Source organism: Talpa occidentalis, unplaced genomic scaffold (assembly GCF_014898055.3).
Source record: "Talpa occidentalis isolate TD23 unplaced genomic scaffold, MPIMG_talOcc4v2.1 talOcc4.11, whole genome shotgun sequence".
In the NCBI taxonomy this organism is placed as follows: Eukaryota; Metazoa; Chordata; class Mammalia; order Eulipotyphla; family Talpidae; genus Talpa; species Talpa occidentalis.
The window spans coordinates 99,940,306-99,962,746 of record NW_023601104.1 but is presented as its reverse complement, the minus strand read 5'-3'; the positions used below and the strand labels follow the sequence as shown (position 1 = coordinate 99,962,746).

At 53.7% G+C, this 22,441-nt stretch overlaps 1 protein-coding gene across 1 annotated transcript in view; it reads left to right on the top strand.

The window, feature by feature from the left end:
- The window catches only part of SLC24A4 (solute carrier family 24 member 4), a 129,959-nt gene that overhangs the window by 89,497 nt on the left and 18,021 nt on the right, over positions 1–22,441 (top strand). The window contains exons 8-12 of the mRNA XM_037504026.2: positions 1,398–1,423; positions 2,903–2,956; positions 4,499–4,641; positions 8,809–8,978; positions 13,022–13,226. Of these exons, the coding sequence (XP_037359923.1) occupies positions 1,398–1,423; positions 2,903–2,956; positions 4,499–4,641; positions 8,809–8,978; positions 13,022–13,226 (598 nt within the window). The remainder of the gene's footprint in view (positions 1–1,397; positions 1,424–2,902; positions 2,957–4,498; positions 4,642–8,808; positions 8,979–13,021; positions 13,227–22,441) is intronic.

Sequence of the window (22,441 nt, the reverse complement as noted above, 5' to 3'; positions counted from 1 at the left end):
ATTGATCTGTACAATGGAGTTAAGCTGTAGGCTCATGTCTTTTTCTCCCCCGGCTTTCCTGAATATTTATGAGGACATTAAGACTGGTGCCAAGAGTGGAAAGCTTCTCCAGTGGAGTTACTCCACGTGTTCCAGGCTCAAGGCCTTTCAACACCAGCAGCCTCCATAGGGTTGTAGAAACCCTATGTTTCTACAGAGCCCCTGAGTGTCCCTCGAGTTCCCCGGATGTTGGTTCTGGGTTCCCCTCTGTTGGGGCACGTGACAGCATGCCTGGTAGGATGGCCTTCTGGGAAGTAGCTTCCCAAAGCAGATCCTGTGTGTGTCACATGTTGTGACAAGCAGAAGAGGGGGTACACTGGGGCCAAGTCCAGACAATAGCCCTGACCCCTCCTCTCCTGACATCACACGTAGGGACCCTCGTGTCTCTGTTATCAGATAGGTGGATGCGGCCCTTCCAACTTCCTGTCCACACTAGGCCAGGCTGGGATGGTCTCAGGTGTCATCTTGTAGACCATGGAGGCACCATTCACCCATGTCTCCTGGGGAGGATCCTGGTGGGGCCTTTAGACAATGTCAGTGCCCTCTTAGGAAACCGTACATCCCCACTGTCAGCCCGATCTCCATTCAGATGGTACAAGTGGGTCCTTCCAAAGGGGTTATTCTTTATTTTAAGAAAATGATACACCTGCCCCACCCATCACACACAGACACACAAATAGACATGATGGATAAACAGAAGACAGAAAGGAAGGTAGATAGATGATAGAGAGAGAGGTAATTGATAGATATGTAGGAAGGTCCACACATATATCTTTATAAGTTTTTTGGTTTTAGCAACTCTGTTGCATGAATGAGGACAGGCCCCCAGCAGTGACGACCACTATAACAAAGCCCTAGACATTTCTCTTGGGAGCCCACACTATGCTGGGGCCATATGTTGAGAATCTGCTGACCTACCTTTCGAGAACCCCAGGCATGGGGCCTCCCTGGTGGTGCAAGGGGTTAAGCACCGCACTGTGAAGCTGTCTGCAGCCTCTGCAGCATGAGTTAGATCCCCGGCCAGTCAGGGAGAAACCCACATGGTGCAGCAGACCTCTCTTGACTCGCCTGCTGCTCCCCTCAGCAGTGTATTTTGGTCAGCCTGCCTGTTCTGCTCCCCACTTTGTCTCTGGTGAATCCTCTCACCCCACCACTTCTGGCCTGTACCCCAGCTCTTGTATTCATAAATAAATAAATCTTTTTTTAAAAAAAGGAACCCCAGGAATAGAGAAAGGCGTGCAGTTTTCTATTAAACACATAACAAGCTGATGTGAGCCAGCCCTGGGTGATTAGGGGTCTGTGTTTGTTTTTGTTTTGTAATAAATATGTCTCCCCTCCTGTGTCCTTTTGCCTTCCAGTTCATATATGATGAAGAGATTGTGTGGTAAGTTTTTCTTGTGGATCCTTTTCTGTTAGCATCCTTGTTTGTTGGGTTCATTAAACCTTCTTTATTTTTACAAACATGAGCATATGGATTTGTGAAGTAAAAGGGGTATTATTCTAAGCAATTGGGCTTCTATTTATACTTTTAGTGCCAACTATTAATATTTGACACTAAAATTCCTACCCCTTAATATTCCTACCCTGCCAGATACCAAGATATATTATCAAGTGAAAAGAAGGCAACAGTGTGTTATTTTGCACAGGGATAAACCAAGGCCAGTAGGGATGATGGAACCGAGGACCCAGTCATGGGCCCATTTCTGGGCTGGGAGATATGACAGGTGTCATGTAAAAACAGTGAGTTTGAGAAGGGGGTCTCAGATACTGCTGGGACAATTAGGAATCCACATAGAACAAAATAACCTCAGACCCCTCCCTCACACCATATAGAAGAGTAAATTACAGCTGATTAAAGACCTCACTGTAAAAAGCAAAAATTTCAAAATAATTTAGAAAAAAATATAGGGACTCATCTTTATGACATTGAAGTAGGAGATGATTCCTTAAGAAACATTAAATACAAACTTCTAAAGTAAAGGTTGTTATTTCTACTTTATCTTACACGCTGTGAATACATGTGGCATTCATCAGCCATAGCTTTTCTCCTCGAGGCCGTGACTGAGGCTCTGCATCCTGTATGTGGTAATTTGCGAGACTCTATTCAGGACGGCTGACATAAATGGGTGCGTGCCACCGTCCCAGAGAGACCTGGTTCTGGTACCACGGGGGCCCCGACCCTGGGCTGGTAAACCTCTCCACTCTTGTGTCTCATTTTCCTCAACTTTAGGTAAAATTGGTGGGGAAGGGTCTCAGGTTATCACAAGTCCCTGTGCACTCTAGTCTGCGAGTTCTGTGTCAGCAAAGGAAGAACCTCCAGAAAACCCTATAGGCCAGGGTGGCACATAGCAGGCCCTTTAGTACATATTTATCAGGTGAACAAACTAAAGTTCTGTGCCTCCTCAGGCTTGTGGTCAGAGCAATAAAAATCCCCATACCCTGTGGAGTTAGGTGGTACATCTGCAAGATGGTAGTGATTGTTCATTCCAGAAAGACCCTCTGCCCTACCCTGCCCCAGTGTTTGGCCCAGAAAGCCTGTGTCCCTGCTTCTCTGGCCCCTGACCAGAATCTGCAGTGATCACAGGGGCTCAGGATAAAGTTTGTCTGACTCCAGGCTACCCCGCCCTGTGAGTCCTGGGATGTGGGGGGGCCTGGCCCCTCCTTTTTCTGGATGGCTGGGGAAACGCCTCCTGAGCCCTACGGAGCCACTCCCTGTCTGTTACCACGGGGGCTTCCGCTCTCAGGGCGGTCGTGGGCTGGGTGGGCTCACCCTGTTTACTTGGGTCCCCACGCCTGGCTGGTCACACCCAGCCTGCAGTGCCCTGGCTCCCTGGTTCTCATCGCCCTCCTTTCTCTCTTTGAGGTGGGAAGGCCTGGTGCTCATCATCCTGTATGTGTTTTATATCCTCATCATGAAGTAAGTGCCCTTTCTTGTCTCCTTCGGGCTCTCTGACCCCTTGTCCCATGTCCTTCTAGCCTTTTGTTGAGCGTTCTCTGGCCAGGCCCAGTCCTCTGGTGGATGCCCGCTGGGGGGCAGCCGGCGTCAGGGAGAGATGTTCAGACCCTGTTCTGGGGTGCTTTCCAAGGCCCCAGCTTGGGGAGCCCTGCTGGGTGACTGGTGGCTGGAGGAGGAGGCTGAGTCCCCTCCCCAGCTCTGCTCCCTGCTCCTGCTCCATGCTCCAGGGCGGCCACTCTTTTGCTGTCTCCATAAATCTCCTGATAACTCAGTGCCACTCTTCAAAAAGCCAGGCAGCTTCCCTTCTGCTCCAGGCTTCATAAAATGCCTCACGGATGTCTTGCACAACTGCAGGGGGCGCCATTCAGAGTACTGTGGCTGCAGACTCTGGGTCCGACCTGCAGAAACTGCTCAGGTCAGATCATCTCACAGCCACCCCGGAGGTACAATATTCAGCCATGAAGAGGAAGGAAGTCCTGGCATGCCCAACACGGATGGAGCTTGAGCATATAAAAAAAGGAGCCAGTCACAGGCCAGATGTGATTCTGCCAAAAGGCGGGACCCAAGGGAGCCAGTACAGAGACTGAAAGTCAAGGAGAGGTTACCCCGGGCTCCGGGGAGGGAGTAGGAACGATTCATCGATTGATTGATTAGCAGCCACAGAGCTCCCTGTGGGACAACTGAAGACGTCGTGGAGGTAGCTGATGGCGGTGGCCCCTCGCGCTGCGGAAGCAGTGCGTGCTGCCGAACTGTGCGCTTCCCAGTGGAAACTAGTTGAGAGAGCAATTGTGTGTTATATATAGTTCCACAATTAACAGGAAAAGACAGAACAACCCCTGAGCTGAGCTGCATTCAGGTACCCTCTCCCTCCTCACACCTCCACAGACAACTCCAGAGAAGAACAACCCCGGTTTCATGAGACAACGAATCCCCACATTGCTCTCAAACATTCATCATGTTTTGTTAAAATGGGAGATAAACTGTCAAACAGCAAGAGACTTGTCTTCACTCGCTCTCCTCGGAGTGCCGGAGCGCAGTTCTGAGAGGCAGCCAGCCTGAGGGCCTCCCCAGGGAGTGAGGTTCCTCCTGGTGGGAGACAGGGGTGCGTGGGAGATAGGGGTGTATGGGAGATAAGGGAGGCAGCCCCCCAGGCAACTCTCGGCCGTGGAGACAGGACTGGCCTGGTAGGCCCCGCTTCGAGCCTGTCCCTGAAGCCGGCCCAAGCGACTGTTTCTGGGACAGGCTTGTGACGTGGGCGAGTGGGCTTCAGGCTTGTCTCGGGCTGACGGCCCCTCGGTGCCCAGGAAGCGGCTGAGAGCTCAGTAGCATCAGGCCCCTCTGACCACTCATTGTTCTGAGGTTCCTGTGAGGAGCTCGGCCAGCTGACCACCTCCGCCCCCTCCGGACACTCCCAGGGCTGTGCTGGCCGTGGGTGCACCAGGTGCGGGTGTGGGTGCCGCCCACTCCTCGCAGGTCTGACCTCCTGCCTTACCTGACCTCCAGGTACAACGTGAAGATGCAGGCCTTTTTCACACTCAAACAGAAGACCATCGCCAACGGCAACACGGTGAACAGTGAACTGGAGGACGGTAATGACTACTGTGACAGTGGCTCTGACGACCCCTCCCTGCCACTGCTGGGGCAAGGTAAGGCTGAGCAGACAGGAGCGGGTCCAGCCACGTCCGGACGCCACTCACCGCCCGTCACACGCACACACACACTCACACACACACTCTCACTCACTCAGTCACTCTCCCCCTTAATGGTCACTCTCCTCCCTTTGGTCGCAGGACCTTAAATGAGAAGGGAGAAGGCGTGTCGGAGATGCTGCCCAGATTGGCCTTTGCTTATCTGGGAGAAGACTGAAGGAAGAGGCCACAGTCCCGTCCCCGGGGGTTTCCCGGGGCTCCTGAGGAAGGCTCCAGGCCTGCCTGGCTTTTCTGAAATGCAGTGAGCTCCGTCCCTGACCCGGGTGGAGGAGGCAGTGGCTGGCAGTGGAGAAGGCAGGGTGGCAGAGCAGGCTCGCGCCTCCCTATGGTTTTGCAAGTGCCAGCCCGGTTCTGGAGAACTCTGTTCTGCAGGGATGTCTGGCTCATTGCCCAGAGGGGCAGTCGGGCTAAGAAGGCAGCCACGTTGCTGAGCGAGAATTCCCAGACCAGCCCCCAAGAAGCCTTGCCCCCGGGACCACAGTCTTGGTGTCCGCAGCTTCTCTGTGGCCCCTTGTCTGGGGGTCGTGGGTGTCCAGAGCCATTTCTGACACCCAGAAATGTCATTTCTGTCGAGTTCCTGCGTCATGTAGGCCTGCTGGAGATGTTGCTCTCGAGTCTCCGTGATCCAGCCAGTTGCCAGGTGCTGTCCTCTGGGGGCAGCTGGCAGGAAGGGAGAGGTCACGCTTTCCCCACTCGAGACCCGTGTTAAAGCCTGAATAATGGAGATTTGGAGAAGCAGGACTCCAGTCCCCCTCAGGCGCGAGTAAAGCTTCCTGACCAGCTGAGAACATGGACTGGCCACCTGAGGGTCTTTCTCCCTCTTTCCCTGTGACCCCAAAGAAGTCATGTCCCCTTCCAGGTAGCTTTAATCCCCTTGTTAAGCGCCTGCTGGGACCATGTAGTGCAGAGGGGCCTGTTTGCCTGTGTCTGGACACGTGGGAGCTGAAATCCGTCCTCTTGGCCCTGGCCCAATCTTCAACGCTGAGTGGGGGCTTCCTCCCACATGCAATTTGAGCATATATGCCCTGTCCTTTCTCAGGTAAACCCTGAGCCGGGCACCTGTCCCAGGTGCTGGAGTGAGCGATGACTCCCTCTAGGAGCCAGGAAGAGGCCTACTGGGGCGGGGGTGCAGGTCCAGTGTGGTCTCAGCCTGGCATGCCCACGAGGGATGGAGAAAGGAGCCTGCAGAGTGCAGGCTATGTCCTGTTGCAGAAACACCGAGCAGGCTGCCCCAGGGGAGAGCCAGTTTCCAGGACAACCTCCTCAGAAGGGAGGGAACCATGTGGCTGCTGTTTGGGGTTTTAGCTCCACAGACACAGTGGCTCCTTGGCCTCTGCCTCAGTCCCCACACACAGTCTCTCAGGACAGAGGCTGATTCCTATCCAGTTTCCTGCATGGGGTTAGTGCTCCTGAGGGCCTCTGGACCTGCAGGCAGAGAGGAGAGAGTCCAGAGGGAGGTCATTTGGGTCAGCAGAACGTACACTTCCTCAGGTGCCACCCGGGAAGCCCAAAGGCACGGGTGGTGACCGGGGACACCTATTCCCGGTGCTCTGAGAGGCGTCCTCCTGTGCATCATGATGGGGCCTCCGCCGCTTTCCTTAGCAGGAAGCCTGGCACCCCTGCAGCAGCTGCCCTGAGGGCCTGTTCGGGTTGGGGTGCTCACAGCACTGCCCCCTCACTTCTGTGTGGGAAGTAGACTCCCCACAAGTTCATTCTTTCCCCTCAAATTGCTAAGTCCAGGACAGTTTCTAGAAAATTAGTTGTGGGACTGCCCCCCAAGCATATGGAAAGGAGAAAAGATAGGTATCCCTCCAGCTTTTATTGGGGTGAATAAATTTGAATAAAGGGGACAGAGGCCCTGCGTGGGGTGCCAGCCGGGACCCCAGGAACTGGAGGGGTGAGGGGCCCAGAGCTGCGGCCTGTGGACACCTCTGACCCGAGTTCCTCTTCACACGGTCAGCCCTCGGCCTCCAGGAGGTCATGGTCAGCCACCCGAGGACGTCGAAGGCGGCTGTTTCGGTGTTTCCCTATAAAATGGAGATTTTTATAGCCAGCCTCCTGGCAGGCAGGGACTCTTGGCCTGTTGAGAACTGAAGTGTTCTTAGCGGTCACACAGTCAGCTCACCATGTCAGCTCAGCCCAGCTTTCTCTTTTTCAGGGGGGAGGAAGCATCGCATCCTGCAGCTTTATTCCATGTTGAATAGTCTGGTTTTTCCCCTAAAACTTGCATAGATTTTTCACATCAAACTACACCCAAAAAGGTCCCCAGGACTGAGGCTGGCGGCTACCCTGCTCGCTGCCCCTGCCGGGGCCCAGCCGCTCCTGCCGGCTGTCAGGTGGCCTGGATCCCACCCGACCGCAGATGGGTTCACGATGGGGCCTTTCCCAGCTGCCCTGGCCCAGCCCCAACTTTGGCTTAGAGCCACAGGAGGGGTGGCAATACCTGGCCTTGGGCTGAGGTAATGGGAAGTTAACTGCGGTCGAGTTGCCTTCTGGGCCACCCCGACCCGGACGTTCCACTGGGTGCTGTCACCCGCTGGGCGGCCCGGGACAGGCTCTCCCTTCAGAAGCTGCCACTCCACAGCGAGCCCAGTCGCTCCCCCAGGGCTGCTTCTACACGTGCGTTGCCGGTTCTCACCTCGCTCTGAAGTGGAGGCCCCAGAGTAGGAAGGGGCTCGGCGTGTGCGGAGGGAGGAGCGTGGCATGGGGACGCCTGCTCCTCACAGTGGGACAGAGCCGTGGAATTTGGCCAGAAAGAGGGGCCTTCCCGAAGGCCAGAGCCCCAGCAGTCCCTCTACTAACACCTCCTTCAGTAACCCCTGGCATCCTGGCCGCCATCCAGAATGCCGCCCCACACTCTCAGCATCCGCCGCACGCTAACCACCTCTGGATCTCTCTCGGCCTTTCTCTCCGTAACTCTCCTCCTCTTCTAAATTGTAAGTAATCCGCTCTCATCCAGGCAATAACACACATGCATTAAAAAAAGGAATTCACGAGCCCAGTGCACGCCTCGTCAGAGGTGAGTGTTCCGAAAAATGCATGGCCCGCGCTGTCTAACCCACCCGCCTCCTGTCTGCTGAGCCTTGCAGCCCTGTGGGAGGGGGCGTGTCTGGTATGCATGCGTCGTGTCTGACCACTAACTCTTGCAACGTGTGCCCTCCGGGCAGCTCTCGGTTACCCTGGAGCCACCAAGGGCGCTCACAGAGCTGGTGACCTGTGCAGAGGCACGGCCACATCTGCTCGGACAGCCCCACCCAGCTGCCTGCTCCTGTGTGCCCCAGTGGCTCTGTAGTAGACCCTTCCAGGGCTCTGGAAGTTGAATGTCGAATCCCCATGGCCAGCCCTGAGCATGTCTGTGAAGAGACAAGGAGGAATCTGGGCACTGGGGGGACTTATTTTCAGCCTCATGAGGGGACACAAAGGGTCAGAGGGAGCAGCGGCTGTGCTGGACGCTCTTGCCCCACCAGGCCACGGGCCTGGGCACGGCATGGCCTCCGCTGCCACTTCAAAGCCTGTGAGTTCCTCTTTGCCTTCATGGCCTGCCTCATGGAGGTCAAAGCTAGAGGCAGGGTGGAGATGGTTGCTTGAAGGGCAGCTGGCCTTGTGGGGAGTTTAGAACTAGGGTTCTCTGGTACATTCTGGCATTTTCCATTCTGCAGCTGTTGCCAGTTTTAAAGTGTCGTCTGAGCCTCTGTAAACAGGGGCAGCGAAAAGTCCTCTCCCTGTCACGGGGAAGGGTGGCAGGGACCCTGACTCTTGTAGGTGGGCAGCCCAGTGGGGCTCAGAGGAGGAACTGAACAACCCTTACTGTTAGCCAAGACGGGGCCCGAGACAGTGGGGGTGATGTCAACTTCAGAGGGGCTAGGTGGGGAGAGTGTGCCCGTGAGTGGCCCTGTCACTGCGGGACCCCGGGACTCTGAAGTGCTCCTAGTCAGCGGGCATTTCAGAACCGATGACCTTGGCTAACGGGGGCAGGGAAGGGGGTGCTAAAGCCAGGCCCCCAATGGCTGTAGGACCGCAGTCTGGGGAAGTCTGTCCCCCTGGGACAGGGGTGTCATCCCCAGGGGGACCTCAGCACTAACCGCAGCCCTGTGCTCAATATAGTGAAGGAGGAGCCGCAATACAGCAAAAATCCAGTGGTGATGGTGGACGAGGTCATGAGCTCCAGCCCACCCAAGTTCAACTTCCCCGAGGCGGGCTTGCGCATAATGATCACCAACAAGTTTGGGCCCAGGACTCGACTGCGGATGGCCAGCAGGATCATCATCAATGAGGTACGTCTGCTCCAAGCCCGGGGAGCACACGTGGGCTTCGATGGTCCTGGCCGCGGAGGAGACTGGCTTGTCGGCCTCTTCCAGGCCAACCTCTGCCAGGGGGGCATTTATCGGTGCACACTTAGAAAGCAGGCGGCAAAGACTCACCTGTCCTGCCCCCTAAGTACTATATCAGGAGTTAGAGGTGAACTGATTGGAGAAAGGCCAGTCTGAAGTATGGGTTGCTTCTTTAGAATGTTCTGTAGAGCAGATGAGCACACGCTCTCTGTGGATAACAGCTCAAGGAGGAGGTGGAGATGCAGGTGGATGGCAGCGGCCTTGGGGGATTCTTCTTCACTCTGTACTCTTGTCTCTGCCTAGATTTTGTGCCAAGTGACTTTCTCCTTTGAACAGAAAGTTCAGAAGGCTTGAATATCATTCACTGTACAAAAAGTTTAGCCAAGTCAACGTGCTTATTGTTCACCAAGTTTTCTAGTCTTTGCTGTACAGGAGCGTGGAGGGATTTTGTGTCCTTCCCCTTGGTTTCTTAGTCACCGGAGGACTCAGAACTCACCAGCTAGGAACAGTAGTTGGCACAGCGACCGTGTGCAGGGATGATGCAGCACAGTGCTGGAAGTTTCTGTGTTTGAACATTTCTCCTTTGATTTCATATGTAACGGGGCCCTTGCTGTCAGGGCGCATTAACAAAGGGAAACACTGTAAGCTTTGAAACATTCTCAGTCATCCTGGTTCAAGTTGGTAAAATTCATTGGTAAATCCATGGAACTTTACTGAATGTTGCCTATTTTTCATGAGGGTGATAATTGTACCTTCTGGGAGCTTGGGGTGGTGGTGAGGTGTGGTTTATAGTATATGTTTCACGGCGTACAATGTCAGGAAAATAATGAGCTCATTTGGATGAGCTGGTAAATTACTGGTTTTCAGGCCCCCAATATCCTTTCACCACTAGCGTCCACCTGCCCTTGAAGGCAGCATGGGGAGCCACAGAGGCTAGACTGAGGAGAAGGGATTTTGAACATGACCCTCCCATTGGCTATTAATGCCCTAATTTTCCTGGGGTTCAGGTTCTCTAACCGAGGGTGTTGGGCAGGATGCTCCGGCTCTGAAAATTTCACTCACACGCAACAGCGAGCTATGCCTGGAGAGTACGCAGTGTCTTTGGGGAAATTCATTGTGGAATGGAAATGGGGAGACTAAAAAGCCACAACATGCCCAGTTTCAAGGTGGTTTCTTAAGATCCTTTGGTCTCATTTCCTCTGCAGTCATTTTGATTCCAGGATGTTACAGAAACGTTTGCAAAGCTGAAATTAATCCATGGAAGAAATGCCTAGGGGGTAGATGCCCTTATTTGTTCCTCTTCAAAGAGGATGGAGTACCCGAGGGAGGGTTCGGGGTGGGGATAAGGGGTGTTGAAAGGGGACTTTGCTTTTCTTTCTAAGTCTACACCTGACCTAGTTTGGCTGTCCTCACCTGGAGCCACTGAGATGAGTTGCCAAGGGGCCCAGAGTCTCACGTGCCCTCCCTGTGCGCCTGTCCCATCTGGTCCCACCGCCTCCCTCCCCACCACCCTCTCATCTCGCACCTGGATGCCTGTCACTTTGAGCTGGTGAAACAGATGTAATTTCCCGAGCACCTGCTGCGTGCCAGGAGGGTGCTGGATGTTTGCCCATGTAATAGCATTAATCCTCTTAATGATCTGCTGAGTCACATGATGGCATTTTCCATTTATCAGAGGTGAGGAAATTTGCCCAAAGCCACATAACCAATATGATGGGAGAACAAGAATTCCAACCCAAATCTGAGGCTGGCCTATGAAGGGCGTGGGGCTGCACAGATTCTTAGGGCTTGGTCTAGGCTATCTCCCCAGGCCCCTTTTGTCTATATCTTTCTTTCCTCCATGATATCCAACTCTTGCTTATCAAGTTGTTTCTTATTGCCTCTTTCATGTTGTAGTCCTTGAACTATCAGGCAGCAGTTGCCCCTTGCTTCAGAGTTTCTCCTTGAATCTAAACATCCTTGGAACTTCCCACAGTCCCTGATGTGACAGGGTTCCAGTGCTCACCATCTGGTTCTTTTCCTATGAAAACCTGGTTTGTCTCTCATGGCATGTGGATTCATCACCTCCTATGTGTTGTAATCTATGCCTCTTTTAATATAGCCTCACATAGCTGAAGATATTATTTCCAGGTACAGTTTTCTGTGGATTCCTATTAAGCTAGCGTTATGAGGTCCTTGCATTGCTATCATTCCTGCTGCAGTTGAGTCATGTCTGTCCCACCCCTTGTGATTCTTTCCTTATACAGGTACTTTGCTTGTTTCTTTTTACTACAAGGATGATCTGTTATTTAACCCTCCTTGGGTGGCAAAATATTACACCACAGAGTCTCAGGCATAGACCACTTTGTCCTTTTATGGTGTGCTAAAGTATGCCAGAGACAAACTTGTGAGGGAAAATTTTGAAATTTCTACCTACCCCCACCCCTCACAACCTTCATGATTTAGGAGTCCCTGCCTCAAACTGACGTGAAAACAATTACATAGTTAAATGGTCAATTCCTCTTTCTTTTAGAGAAATAACAAGGCTTTCATTCTAAGAATGACTTTTTTGTTTTTACGTCCAATCACCACAAGGACGGGTGTTGGCGTGCACTTGTGGAGGATTGTTGGAGCCTGGGGGATAGGTTTGCTGATTCTCGGTCTCCTGTTGAAGTAATTGGAAAGGATTTATGTGTCCACTGTATGACAATTATTACCCACAGGCCTAAAGCTGATCCATAAATATTTTTAATGAGCACTAGGTAAAAATGAGCTATGCAAAGGCAAACGTTCTCAGGAGAGAAGAAACCTGTTGATATCTTAGATTGCAGTTCTTTCTTTCCCAGCTTAGTAGAAACCCACAGACTTGGGGAGGAAGATCAGCTTCTGCTTGGGTGGAAAGAAATAAGCCTTGTCAGTGAGATGGGGAAGGGAAGGGAAGGGAACCAACTGGTTCAGAGTACACGATGGTGAAAGATAAGGACAGCAGAGGCTATTCAAATGGACAGTGACCCAATATCATCAACATGAGTTGACAAGGAAATGCAAATTAAAAACCGGGCTAAGATACCACAATGTGTCCACCAGAATGGCTATAATTAAAAGGACTAACAATATCAGGTGTTGACCAGGATGCAAAGCAACTGAAATTCTAATCCATTGCTGTTGTGACTATAAAATGCTTCAATATGACCTAGCAGTTTCACTCCTAGACAAACACCCAAGAGAAATGAGTGCATTGATCCATAAAAAGACATGTGCATGAATGTAGATAGCTGCATTCTTCATAATAACCAAAAAGAGGAAATAAGACAAATGCCTGTCAACAGGCAAAGGGTACATTGTGGGTTGTTCACACAAGAGAATACTATAGAGCCACGAAAAATAAAACTACTATATGCAGCTATGTGGATGAATACGTGGATTTTCAATTAAATAAGGAAAGCCAGACATATAATAATATATACCATTTAAACCCATTTATAGGATGTGCAAGTTCAGGAAAAACTAATTGATGGCTCTAAAAGTAGAATTGCAGACCTCTAGAGAGGGGTACATGAGCCAGGGAAATGCCTGGGTTTTCTGAAGGGCTAGAAATGTTCTACATCTTGGTGTAAAACATTAATTTTATAAGTGCATCATTAACATTTTATGCATGATATAGCTACAAAGAAAAAAGTAATCGTGCAGCCTTTCCTGTGGCTGTCCTCAGGTGGCTTATTAACATCCCGTAGGGGACCTGGAATGATCGCTGTCACCAGTGTCATGGCCTGAGGTGTCAGATTGGCACTAAGAAGGGGTGGTCCAGGGCTCTGATCAATCCCCAAAGGCTCTGGTGTTGTTGCAGATGGAAATGAGCAAACTTACGTGGAGTCCAGGGTCCTTGTGCCATTCCTCAGGCAGTGCCATCTCCAGCAGTGGTGTTCTAGAAACCTTAAAGAGCTGTGTGGAACAGCGCAGCGTGTGACCCCTGGTCACGTGTTTTGTTTTGCCTCCTGTCCACACAGCGACAGAGACTGATCAACTCGGCGAATGGTGTGACCAGCAAGCCACTTCAAAACGGGAAACACGAAAACATTGAGAATGGGAATGTTCCCGTGGAAAATCCTGAAGACCCTCAGCAGGAGCAGGAGCAACAGCCCGCCCCACAGCCACCTGCCCCGGAGCCAGAGCCAGTTGAAGCTGGCTTCCTGTCCCCCTTTTCCATGCCCGGTGAGTTCTGGGGGTGCTGAGTTCTGTGGGACCAAGCCTAGGTTTGCAGGGCGGAGACCTGGGGGCAGAGGCGAGAGCTGGTGCGAAGTGTCAGCATTATGTCACCAGCATGCTTAGGGACACATCCTAAGACCATGGATTAAAGCTGCGACCAGTCACAGCCTGTGTGCCAGACAGGAGGCCGGCTGGAGACTTGGGAACCCCGGGTGACAGCCCTTAAATGCCCAGGGCACTTGGTCTTTCTTTTGCAGTAGAAAAAGCAACCACCACTGTTATGGAATGGACATGTTCTGACTCTCCAACCCTTGCAGTGCGGACAGGCTGTTGTGCTCGTGCATTGCTTGTTTGCTGGGATGGGGTACTCTGAGGCCTCACGTGACCCTTAGATGGTCATCCTTTACACACTGGACCACATCGGCTTTCCATAAAGAGGTCATTTCAGGCCACACCTCTGCCCCAAGCCTTCAGTGCCCTCCTCTCTCACTGGACCCTGATCTCAGATACCCAGTGTCATCTGCCCTGTCCCTCTCGTGCCCTCTACCCCAGCCACACTGGCTCCTCACTGTCCCAGACCACACCCGGCATGCGTCTGCCCCAGGAGTGTTGCATTTGCCCTTTGTTGAAATGCACTTTCCTCAATTATCCATGTGGCCCACTTTGCCTTCTTCCGGTCTCTGCCTAAATGTCACCTTACTGAGGTGATAAGGCCTTCCCTGACCATTCTGCTTGAAATCTTTTCTATTTTTCTCATCTGTGTGTCTCCCCAAACTGAAAATCAGCTGCAGGAAGGCGGGGATTTTTGTCTATTTCATTCATTGCTGTGTCCCTAGTGCCTGTGCCTGACACATGGTGGGCGCTCAGTAGATGTCTGTCCAATAAATAAAGTCAGGGGTTCACATTTGAGAGGATCCCCAGACACCCCCTAGAAAAACTCTGCCTTTGTCTTTAGCCAAGCCTCTGTGAGGGCCAGCCTCTGAATCCGAGGTGGGAAATGAAGGCCTGATTGCATGGCCCGATCTTGGAGGTCTTGCTGGCTTGCTACCCTGAGAGGCAGCAGAATTCAGGTTTTTCAAGACCAGAACTTGGGGTATTTCTGAAAAGAATTCAGTGTTTACCTCAGGCTCATAGGCAGCTGATTTGGGAGAGGGCTCAGGGAGGACAGGCTGCCTGGCCCTCACCCCCTCTTTGTGGGTGCAGTCTGGCCTCCCAAGCAGACGACAGGCAGCTGCGCAGCTGGGTGCTCTGCCTCCTTGCTGCATCTGGAGAACAGAGGCGTGTTTAGGATCACAGGGCTTCCTTGGAGTTTCTAGATTAATCTCCAGGGCATGCTGATTACGGTTCTTCCCAAAGCCCAGGGCCTGGTTCTGAAAACTGGACAAAGATGGAGTCTTTTGGACCTGCAAATCTGCATTTTCAGAACTTCTCTTGGTGATTCCTGGGACTGGGCCGAGTTACGAATTGCTCCCAGTCAGCGCCTCCAGCCTCTTTTCACAATAAGGGCAGCCCCAGAAAATCACATTTTCCCCCTCATCGAGGTCACTCAGGGGACCACCTGTAGACTTCAGGCCTCCCTCGGCCCCCCTATCAACCAAGACACTGAGGCGATCTAGGTCTTGACCCCCTCAGATACATCCTGGCACATCAGCACACCTGCCAGAATGTTCTGTGAGGAGCAAAGGTCATGCTCAGCCGGCTTGTCTGGTGGGCTGCAGGTCCCACTGTACCTTGTGGGAGGTTGGCCCCAGCAGCAGTTCTCACACCACAAGGAAGGAGTGAGCACCCGCATCACACACCTGTGTGGACACACCAGGAGAGAGGACTCTGCAGGGCAGGAGTCTGCGAGAGCCGCATGTCCACCCCCAGAGAGCAGCCTGCCCAAGGCTGACGGAGCAGGGCGGTCCCTGCCCCACCGAGCTGTGTGTTCCTTCGAGGGCCAGAGCCCTGGCCCACGCAGCCCCAGGTCCTCACCTCACCAGCCCAGCTCCTCTCCCGAGTGAGTCCACCTCGGACTGAGGTCAGGGACTCAGCTGCAGGCACCAGAGGAATTTCAGCTCCTGGGGTCTGGAGGTCAGATGCCAGGGCGGGCCAGGGAGTGGCCAGGGTAGGGAGATGCAGCCAGGGTCAGGACTCAGGAGGGCTTGCGGGAGGGGGACCGAGAGGCGCCGCCGTTCAGCCGGCTGTCTGAGCCAGGCTCCCCCACCAGGGCGTGGCAGCGCCTCCATCTTAGAGTTGGGACCTGGTGATGGGTCACATTTATCTGAATCCTCATCCCATGCTGCCCCCAGCTGTTACTCTAAGGGGTGGCCATGTGCGGGGACTGCATTTCTCTATTTCCTTGAATCCTTGGTTTGGCCGGGTGGGAGGGGAGGAGGCATGGGGCGTGGGCCCAAGAGCCAGCCATGCCCTCCCCTTGCCCTGGCACCGGAATCTGGTTTTCCTCAGAGAGGTGGCTGGGAAAGCAGATCTAGCCCCCTCCGGGCACTCTGGGCGGGGCACCCCACAGCGAGGGCCTAGAATGCTGCTCCCTCGCCTGCCCAGGACCAGCCAGCTCCCAGCTTCTCTGCACCGGGAGGCCTTCTGCAGGGAGCACTGCCCTTCCTGGGGGGGCAGGGCCTCCTGCCGCTGTCGGTCCCCCTTCCTCCTCAGCCCCCTGGACTTGGCCCTGAACAGAGCAAAGTGTGTTTCCTTCCAGGAGCTGCCACCTCCTCTTGCCCTCAGGAACAGGCCCGGCTTCCTGTTCCCGGCTCCCTTTGTGTTTCCACGATGTGTTTGCAGGTGTTGCCCTGGAAACCACCAGTTACTCCTTCCCTTTCCCATCCATGTGAGGAGCTGTGGTGGGGTTGCAGCTGCCGTTTCAGCGTGCATGCATGGCAGCCAGGGAAATCGAGGCCTGTGTGGGCAGAGGGTTATGGGACTCGCAGCAGGTCTGTGGGACCCGGCTCCTGTGGCAAAGGCCACTTCTGCAACTCCAGGCCACCCGCTCGCCACCCACTCACCCACCTCATGCTTTCAGCTCATCTCTCCTGTGGCTTCATGATCATTCTCCCAGGCTGGCCCCAGGAGGGAGTCCGGGGTGAAGAAGGGGTAACAGTGGGGTGACGGGAGAGAGCAGCAGTGGTCCATCCAGGCAGCCTGGAGCCAGCGTCTCTGCAGGTGTCGGGGTGAATCAGGGCCCGCAGGGCATAGCTCTTCTGTGTGGTCACAGACAGGCCGGGAAGCTCTGGGGTCCAGAGGTTCTGGCTTCAAATCTGGCTTCTGCTAACTCACCACCTAGGGCACCTCCCTAAACCTCCGTTCCTCATCCACAGGAGGGGTGGAGGGTACCTACCTCCTGGGGCTGCTCTGAGGAGCAAAGAGGATAATTTAATCACCCGTGTGCACCGACTGACACATAGTAGGTAGCAGTAAATGTTTCTTTGGATCGGGGATGCTTTAGCCATGCGACTGTTACGCCAGGGTCTCACCTCCTTCCTCGTGGACCACCAGCAGTATTCTAAAAAGGTCATGGGAGTCAGAATCCCCAGAGGCCTGGCTGTGGCCTCCCTCGGGTCAGGACGAGGGAGTCCGCACCTGGTGAGCACCTGCCATGGGTGTCGGGCTGTTCTGGACTTTGGGGACCCAGTTGGGTAGAGGACAGCCTCGACCTGGCCTTCTGGACTTGGGAGAAATTCCCGGCAGGCAGCTGCCGGATGTGCTCTGAACATTGTCTCCTGCCCTCACACGCTGCTGATGGAGGGGGAGGGGGAGTGACAGCTTGAGGTGCTCCAGGCTCTGCCCGTTGGCACAGGGGTCCCTAGGCAGGCAGACCAGAGCCCGTGGGCGCTCAGCAGCAGCCTGGCTCCAGCACCCACGGGCCCGGTGCAGGATGTACAGGCACACAGAATGCCGCCTTGCCTTTCCCAGTCCAGGCCACAGAGGCTGGTAGTCAGGCCTCTTGGGGGAGGAGGCAGAGGAGAAAGAGCACCTTTTCCCAGGGAGCCCCGCCATGGCCAGCGGTGGACCCGGAGTTCCCACCCGGCCCGGGAAAGCCCTTTATGCGGCCCGTTGGTGGCTGACTCCCAGCACAGGGGCCCAGCCCAAGGGCCAGCCCTGCCCATGCAGCAGGACCCCAGGTGACCTCTGTGTGCGGGGTGGGGTGCGTGTGGCCTCCACTATTACAGCCGCCATGTCAGGCACTACGTGAAAAATAGGAAATTCTCTTATGGGCTTCGGGGCGCCACACCCCGTTCCAAGAGTTTCCCCTGTGTTCTTTGCTTAAATCTTCACAACAACACACAAGGTGGGGGCGGGGGTGACCTCTGTTTGCAGAGGAAAGGGAAGTACAGAGAGTTCAGGGGAGTGGCCCACAGTCACCCAGCTTCTAAGTGGCAAGCAGGGTCCCTCCTGGGCAGCCCCTCCAGCTGCCGCCTCTTTGCACATACTCCCTTATATACTCCTCACGGCTGCCTTATGAGGGGGACCCTGTCCTCACCCCCATTTTGCAGAGAGGGAACACAGACTCAGAAAGGCTGTGGGACTCCTGAGTGCAGGGGGCCTGTGAGCACCGTCCTGGGCCGGCCACATGGGAGCAGAGCCCCAGCTCCAGGACTCCCCAGGGTGGGGGGGATGACCCTGGCCACCTCTGTGCACAGAAGCTGCAGTGCCGTCCAGCTCATTTCTGTGGCAAAACTGGGAGGAATGAGTGTTTCACAGAAGCTCTGTCCCTGGAGCTAGCAGGAGGTCGTCGTTACACCGTCTACCCAGATGCAGTGTCAGGTCCTGCAGGTTGAGGGCTCAGCCCCACAAATCTGCTACACCCACACACGCACACCACATGCGCACCCTCACATGTGCGGTTCCACTCAGTTGCGAGCCCAGGTTATTGATTGCGCTTCTGACCCATGGCTGTAGATGAGAGGTTCTAATGCCCCCTCTTGGGTTTAATTAATTTCCCAGAACAAGTCACAGGACTCAGGGAAACACATTGACCAGTTATTTAAGGGTATGAGAAAGGATAGAGGTGAAGACATAGGACAAAGTCAGGGAGGGTCCTGAGTGCAAGAATTTGTCTCCGTGGAGCTGGGGCGCATTAACCCCCCTGTTTAGAGGTGTTTTCCCACCTGGCAGCACGCTCAACCCTGTGCTTTTGAGATTTTATAGAGGCTTCCTCACAAAGGCACGATCAATTAACTCCATTTCCAGCTCCTCTCCCCTCTCTGGAAAATTCCATGATTAGAAAAATCCAAGCTGTAAACATGAGTTGGTCTTTCTCATGACCAGCCCCATCCAGGAGCCCACCCTGAGTTTCCTGAATAGACCAAAAGATACTCCTCGTGCTCTTAGCACTTAGACATCCACCAGGGGTTTAGGAGTCCCTTGTCTGGGATGAGGTCAAAGACGAATTTTAGAACAAGAGATTCTTCTAGGCTCTTACCACTTAGGAAAGTCAAGGGCTTCAGAGACTCTGCCAGGAACTGGGGGTGGAGATTCCCATCACCTCACAAAGCTCTCAGAACCCGAGACTCTGATTTATACCCAAGCTTGAGACCCAATTATCTAGAACTGTGCTCTCTAGATTATGTAAAAGTCCCTCGTCCGGGGCGCACACCACCTCCATGCTCCGAAGACACCCACCCTCACACGCCACAAGTTGGCTCTTTCTTTAATTGGAGTAACTAATTAGTGAACTGTCCAAATTATTTTGTTTAAGGGTTTTCATCAGCAACTGCATCTGTTCTTCGTGTTTCCTATGTGTGATTAGCCATCTGTCTTGTTACAGTTCATTTTAAGGAATTTTTCACCTAATTGTAATTTTCTACTTCAAAAGAGAAATCTGAGAGTTTAGCGAAACGAAAACAACAGCCTTCCTTTCTCTCACGTTGGCACGGCAGTGGGAGTGTGTGACGAGCCTTTCGCAGATGTCCCCGATGTTGTATTGAAAGGGGGGGGGGGTTGGTGGTGGTGGCGGAGGAGACCCTCAGGAAAGACATGGTCCCGTCTCTCCTCTGGCCTTCCACAGGCAGATGAGCCCTCCAGAGACCAGCACGCCGACCACCTCTTTTATCTGGCTCTCTTGCTGTAGGAGGAGCTAATCCTCTGCCCTGGTCATCCAGGGTCAGGTGCACTCAACTAGTGTCAGCTCCATACCCTCGAGCCCCCTGAAATCATTCCCACGACCCATTCTAAGCCCGCTGCCCTGCCTGTGCTGTCACGTGGAAACGCAAATGCGGGCTCCTGCCCTGCACCCCCTCGCGCCTCCTCCCTGCTCTGGCTCTTCCCCCGTGGCCCTGCACGGCATACTTCCTCTGTGGGGTCTGTGAGCATAGGACCTTCTGGTCAGTGTCTTTCCAGACCAGATTAAAACAAATGTAGAGTAGATTTTCAAACACGTTAGATGTGGGTTTGGCAAGAGAATGAGTGTTTGAGCACGACCTTAGAGCCTGAGGACAGTGAAGCAGAAGGAATTCCTTAGGAAGACTCTCTAGGGCTCAGGAAACCGCATGTCCCCGAGCCCCCAGGTGAGGTGGCTGTCCAGCTAGGTTTGAGAAGCATTGCTCTTGTCATCTTATTTTGCAAATGAGGAGCTTGAGGCCCAGTTTGGTGGGCCAGTCTGCTCAGGAGACCTCACCCTAGGGCAGGAGGCTGCGTGGTGAGCACAGGATTAAGCCGAGGAGTGAGATGTTCCCGGCCAGGGTGGCAGAATGCAAAGCCCGCCCTGCTGAGGGCTACTTCTGTCTTCATGACGCTATTGCTCGGGATGCTTTGGTTGCAAGTGATGTGATCCCACTTGAACTTCCTCAGGCAGGGAGGGACTTCATAAGAAAGGTGTTTCCCGGAGTAGGCACCTGTGGGGCTGGGGCAGGTGGAGCCAGGAACCAGATGGGCAGGCGCGTTTTCTCCCCAGCCCTGTCCTTGTCCTGAATCAGGGCCCTCAGACTTGCTTCCTCTGCCTCTCCCGAGTTCACACTTCTAGCCACACACGTGTTGAAGTTGGTCCCAGTTTCAGCATCCTGGGTGTAGGGTAAATGAATTCATCAGGCTTCTTTCGCCAGGAGGCTCCATGGCTGTCACCTGTGGCCGTGAATCACATCGATGCAGAAGGCGCTTGGGAGCCTGGGTGCGGGTCATCTGTGCCTGCTCGTGGCCACCCGGAGCATGGGTGCAGGCATGTGTAAGCGGACTCGCCTGAGCCTAGAGGCCAGGGATATAGGGGCGGTGTCACTCAGACGGAGGACGGGTGACTGCAGAAGAGGCGAAACCATGAGAGAATGCCCAGAGAAAGAGTAAAGCTTAGAGGGGGGCTGGGAGGCTCGGTTGCCTGCCTCCTGGCATGCCAGCCTCCCTGCCTGGTGTGCCTGTGTACCTGGCTCCCTGAGAGCATTAAAGCCTGTAAAATCAATTGAGGGCTCTGGAACGCTCCTTATCCACCTGCCCAATCCATAGTGAACCTGCTCTGTGCCTGCTGGTGCTAGGCCGGAGAACAGACTCTGATCCGCCCATTCCTGCTGGAACCACCACTGGCTCAGTCACGGACAGGAGCACAAATAGGATGGGGAGAAAATATCCCCTACGTAAGGGGCTGGTGGCAGAGGTGTCCCGGGAGTCGTCCTGAATTCAGACTGTCATGCCCAGGCAGCCAACAAGGCCTGAGCTGTAGCAAAACAACTAACGGATCAGACTGGAGGGAATATCAACGCGTGTGGCCAGGCTGTCCGTGCCTCCTTCCTTTGGCCGGGTGTGGCTGGGTTCTGTTTCTGTGCCAGTCATGTTTTGCGGCGATGTGTTCTATTCTTTTGGTAGACGTTCAGAAAATACCTAATTTCATCAGCATAATGTTGTGGAAACCCTTTCCTGGGGGATTTCAAACCATGACTGTTATGTGTAATTTTTTATTAGTTTTCATTCCAACTGGTCTTCTCCTGGTTTTGTTTCCAACGTGGTAGCTTCCCGTTCATTTCCTGTGTGTGAAGCTCTGTGTGAGCCAGGAATGGGGCTGGGGCACTGCTGAGGGCATAAGCATGGAAGGATCCAGCAGGCCGCTGCCTGTGAGCCGCTGGCATCGTGGCTGTAAACTCCCACATAGGAACGTATGTCCCAAGTCAAGTCAAGAGCCGTGGCCTGACAGCGCCTCACAACATCAGAAACTGGGTCATTGATAACAGCCCTGATAGACGTGCCACTTGCTGAGACTCCTCTGAACTGTCTGTGGCAAATGCTGTTTTATTCCCAAGCCCCCAATATATTTTCACAGTCCTCTTTTGAGGTAAGGAAATGAGGCACAGGGGGATTGCGCCCAGCGACCCACAGCCTGTGAGCTATGCAGCTCAGATGCCAGAGCTTTGCCCACCGCCTGCATGGTCCTTGACCTTGGATCATTGCCATTTGATATGTAGAACAATTAAGGAACAAAACAGCCAAGCATCAACCATGCATTGCAGTTGTTAGAAGGTTGCACCACACGCTGCTTCCTCCTAAGCCTATGGTGCAGACAGCCCCACTGCACTGGGAGCGGCTATGGGCTGTATTTGCACCCCATCTGGAAGAGGGGGGTATGTGGATCAGGCAGGGAGGTCATAGGTCAGCTTGGGGAGAGTTTCAGTAACTCATAAATGTTCTTAAAATTCAGAGCCATTACAGGAGAGAGATCACCAAGGGCTGGGTTAATGAGGAAAGTCCATCCAGGAGAGGTAGAACAGTGAGGAAGCTGAAAACAGGTGGGGGGCCTGAGGGCTGGGGCACAGTGAGCTTCGTGGGAGCTTTCCACCCTTCACCTGTACCCATGGTAATAAATATTTCACACATGTGTGCATGTGCACCTAGCTCTCCATAAAAAAGAAACAAGTCTCATGGAATAATATTTAACTCTTACATGCAATAGCTCTAATGTTTCCTTTTTTTTTTTTTCCCCAAGAAAATGCTAGTTGCCAACCACTTAACTGATATCACATCCACCAGTGGTCTGATTCGGCTGTTCAATAACACAGCCGCAGGGCCTCCCTGGTGGCGCAGGGGTTAAAGGCACAGCTCTGTCAAGTTATCTCCAGCCACTGCAGCACAAGTTCAATCCCTGGCCTGCCAGGGAGCTCACCCACATGGCGCAGAGGACCTCTCCTGTCTCACCCGCTGCTCCCCTCAGCAGTGTATTTCAGTAGATCTGCCTGTTCTGCTCCTCACTCTGTCTCTGGTGAATCCTCTTAAGCCACCCCCCCCCCACAAACACACACCTCTGGCCTACA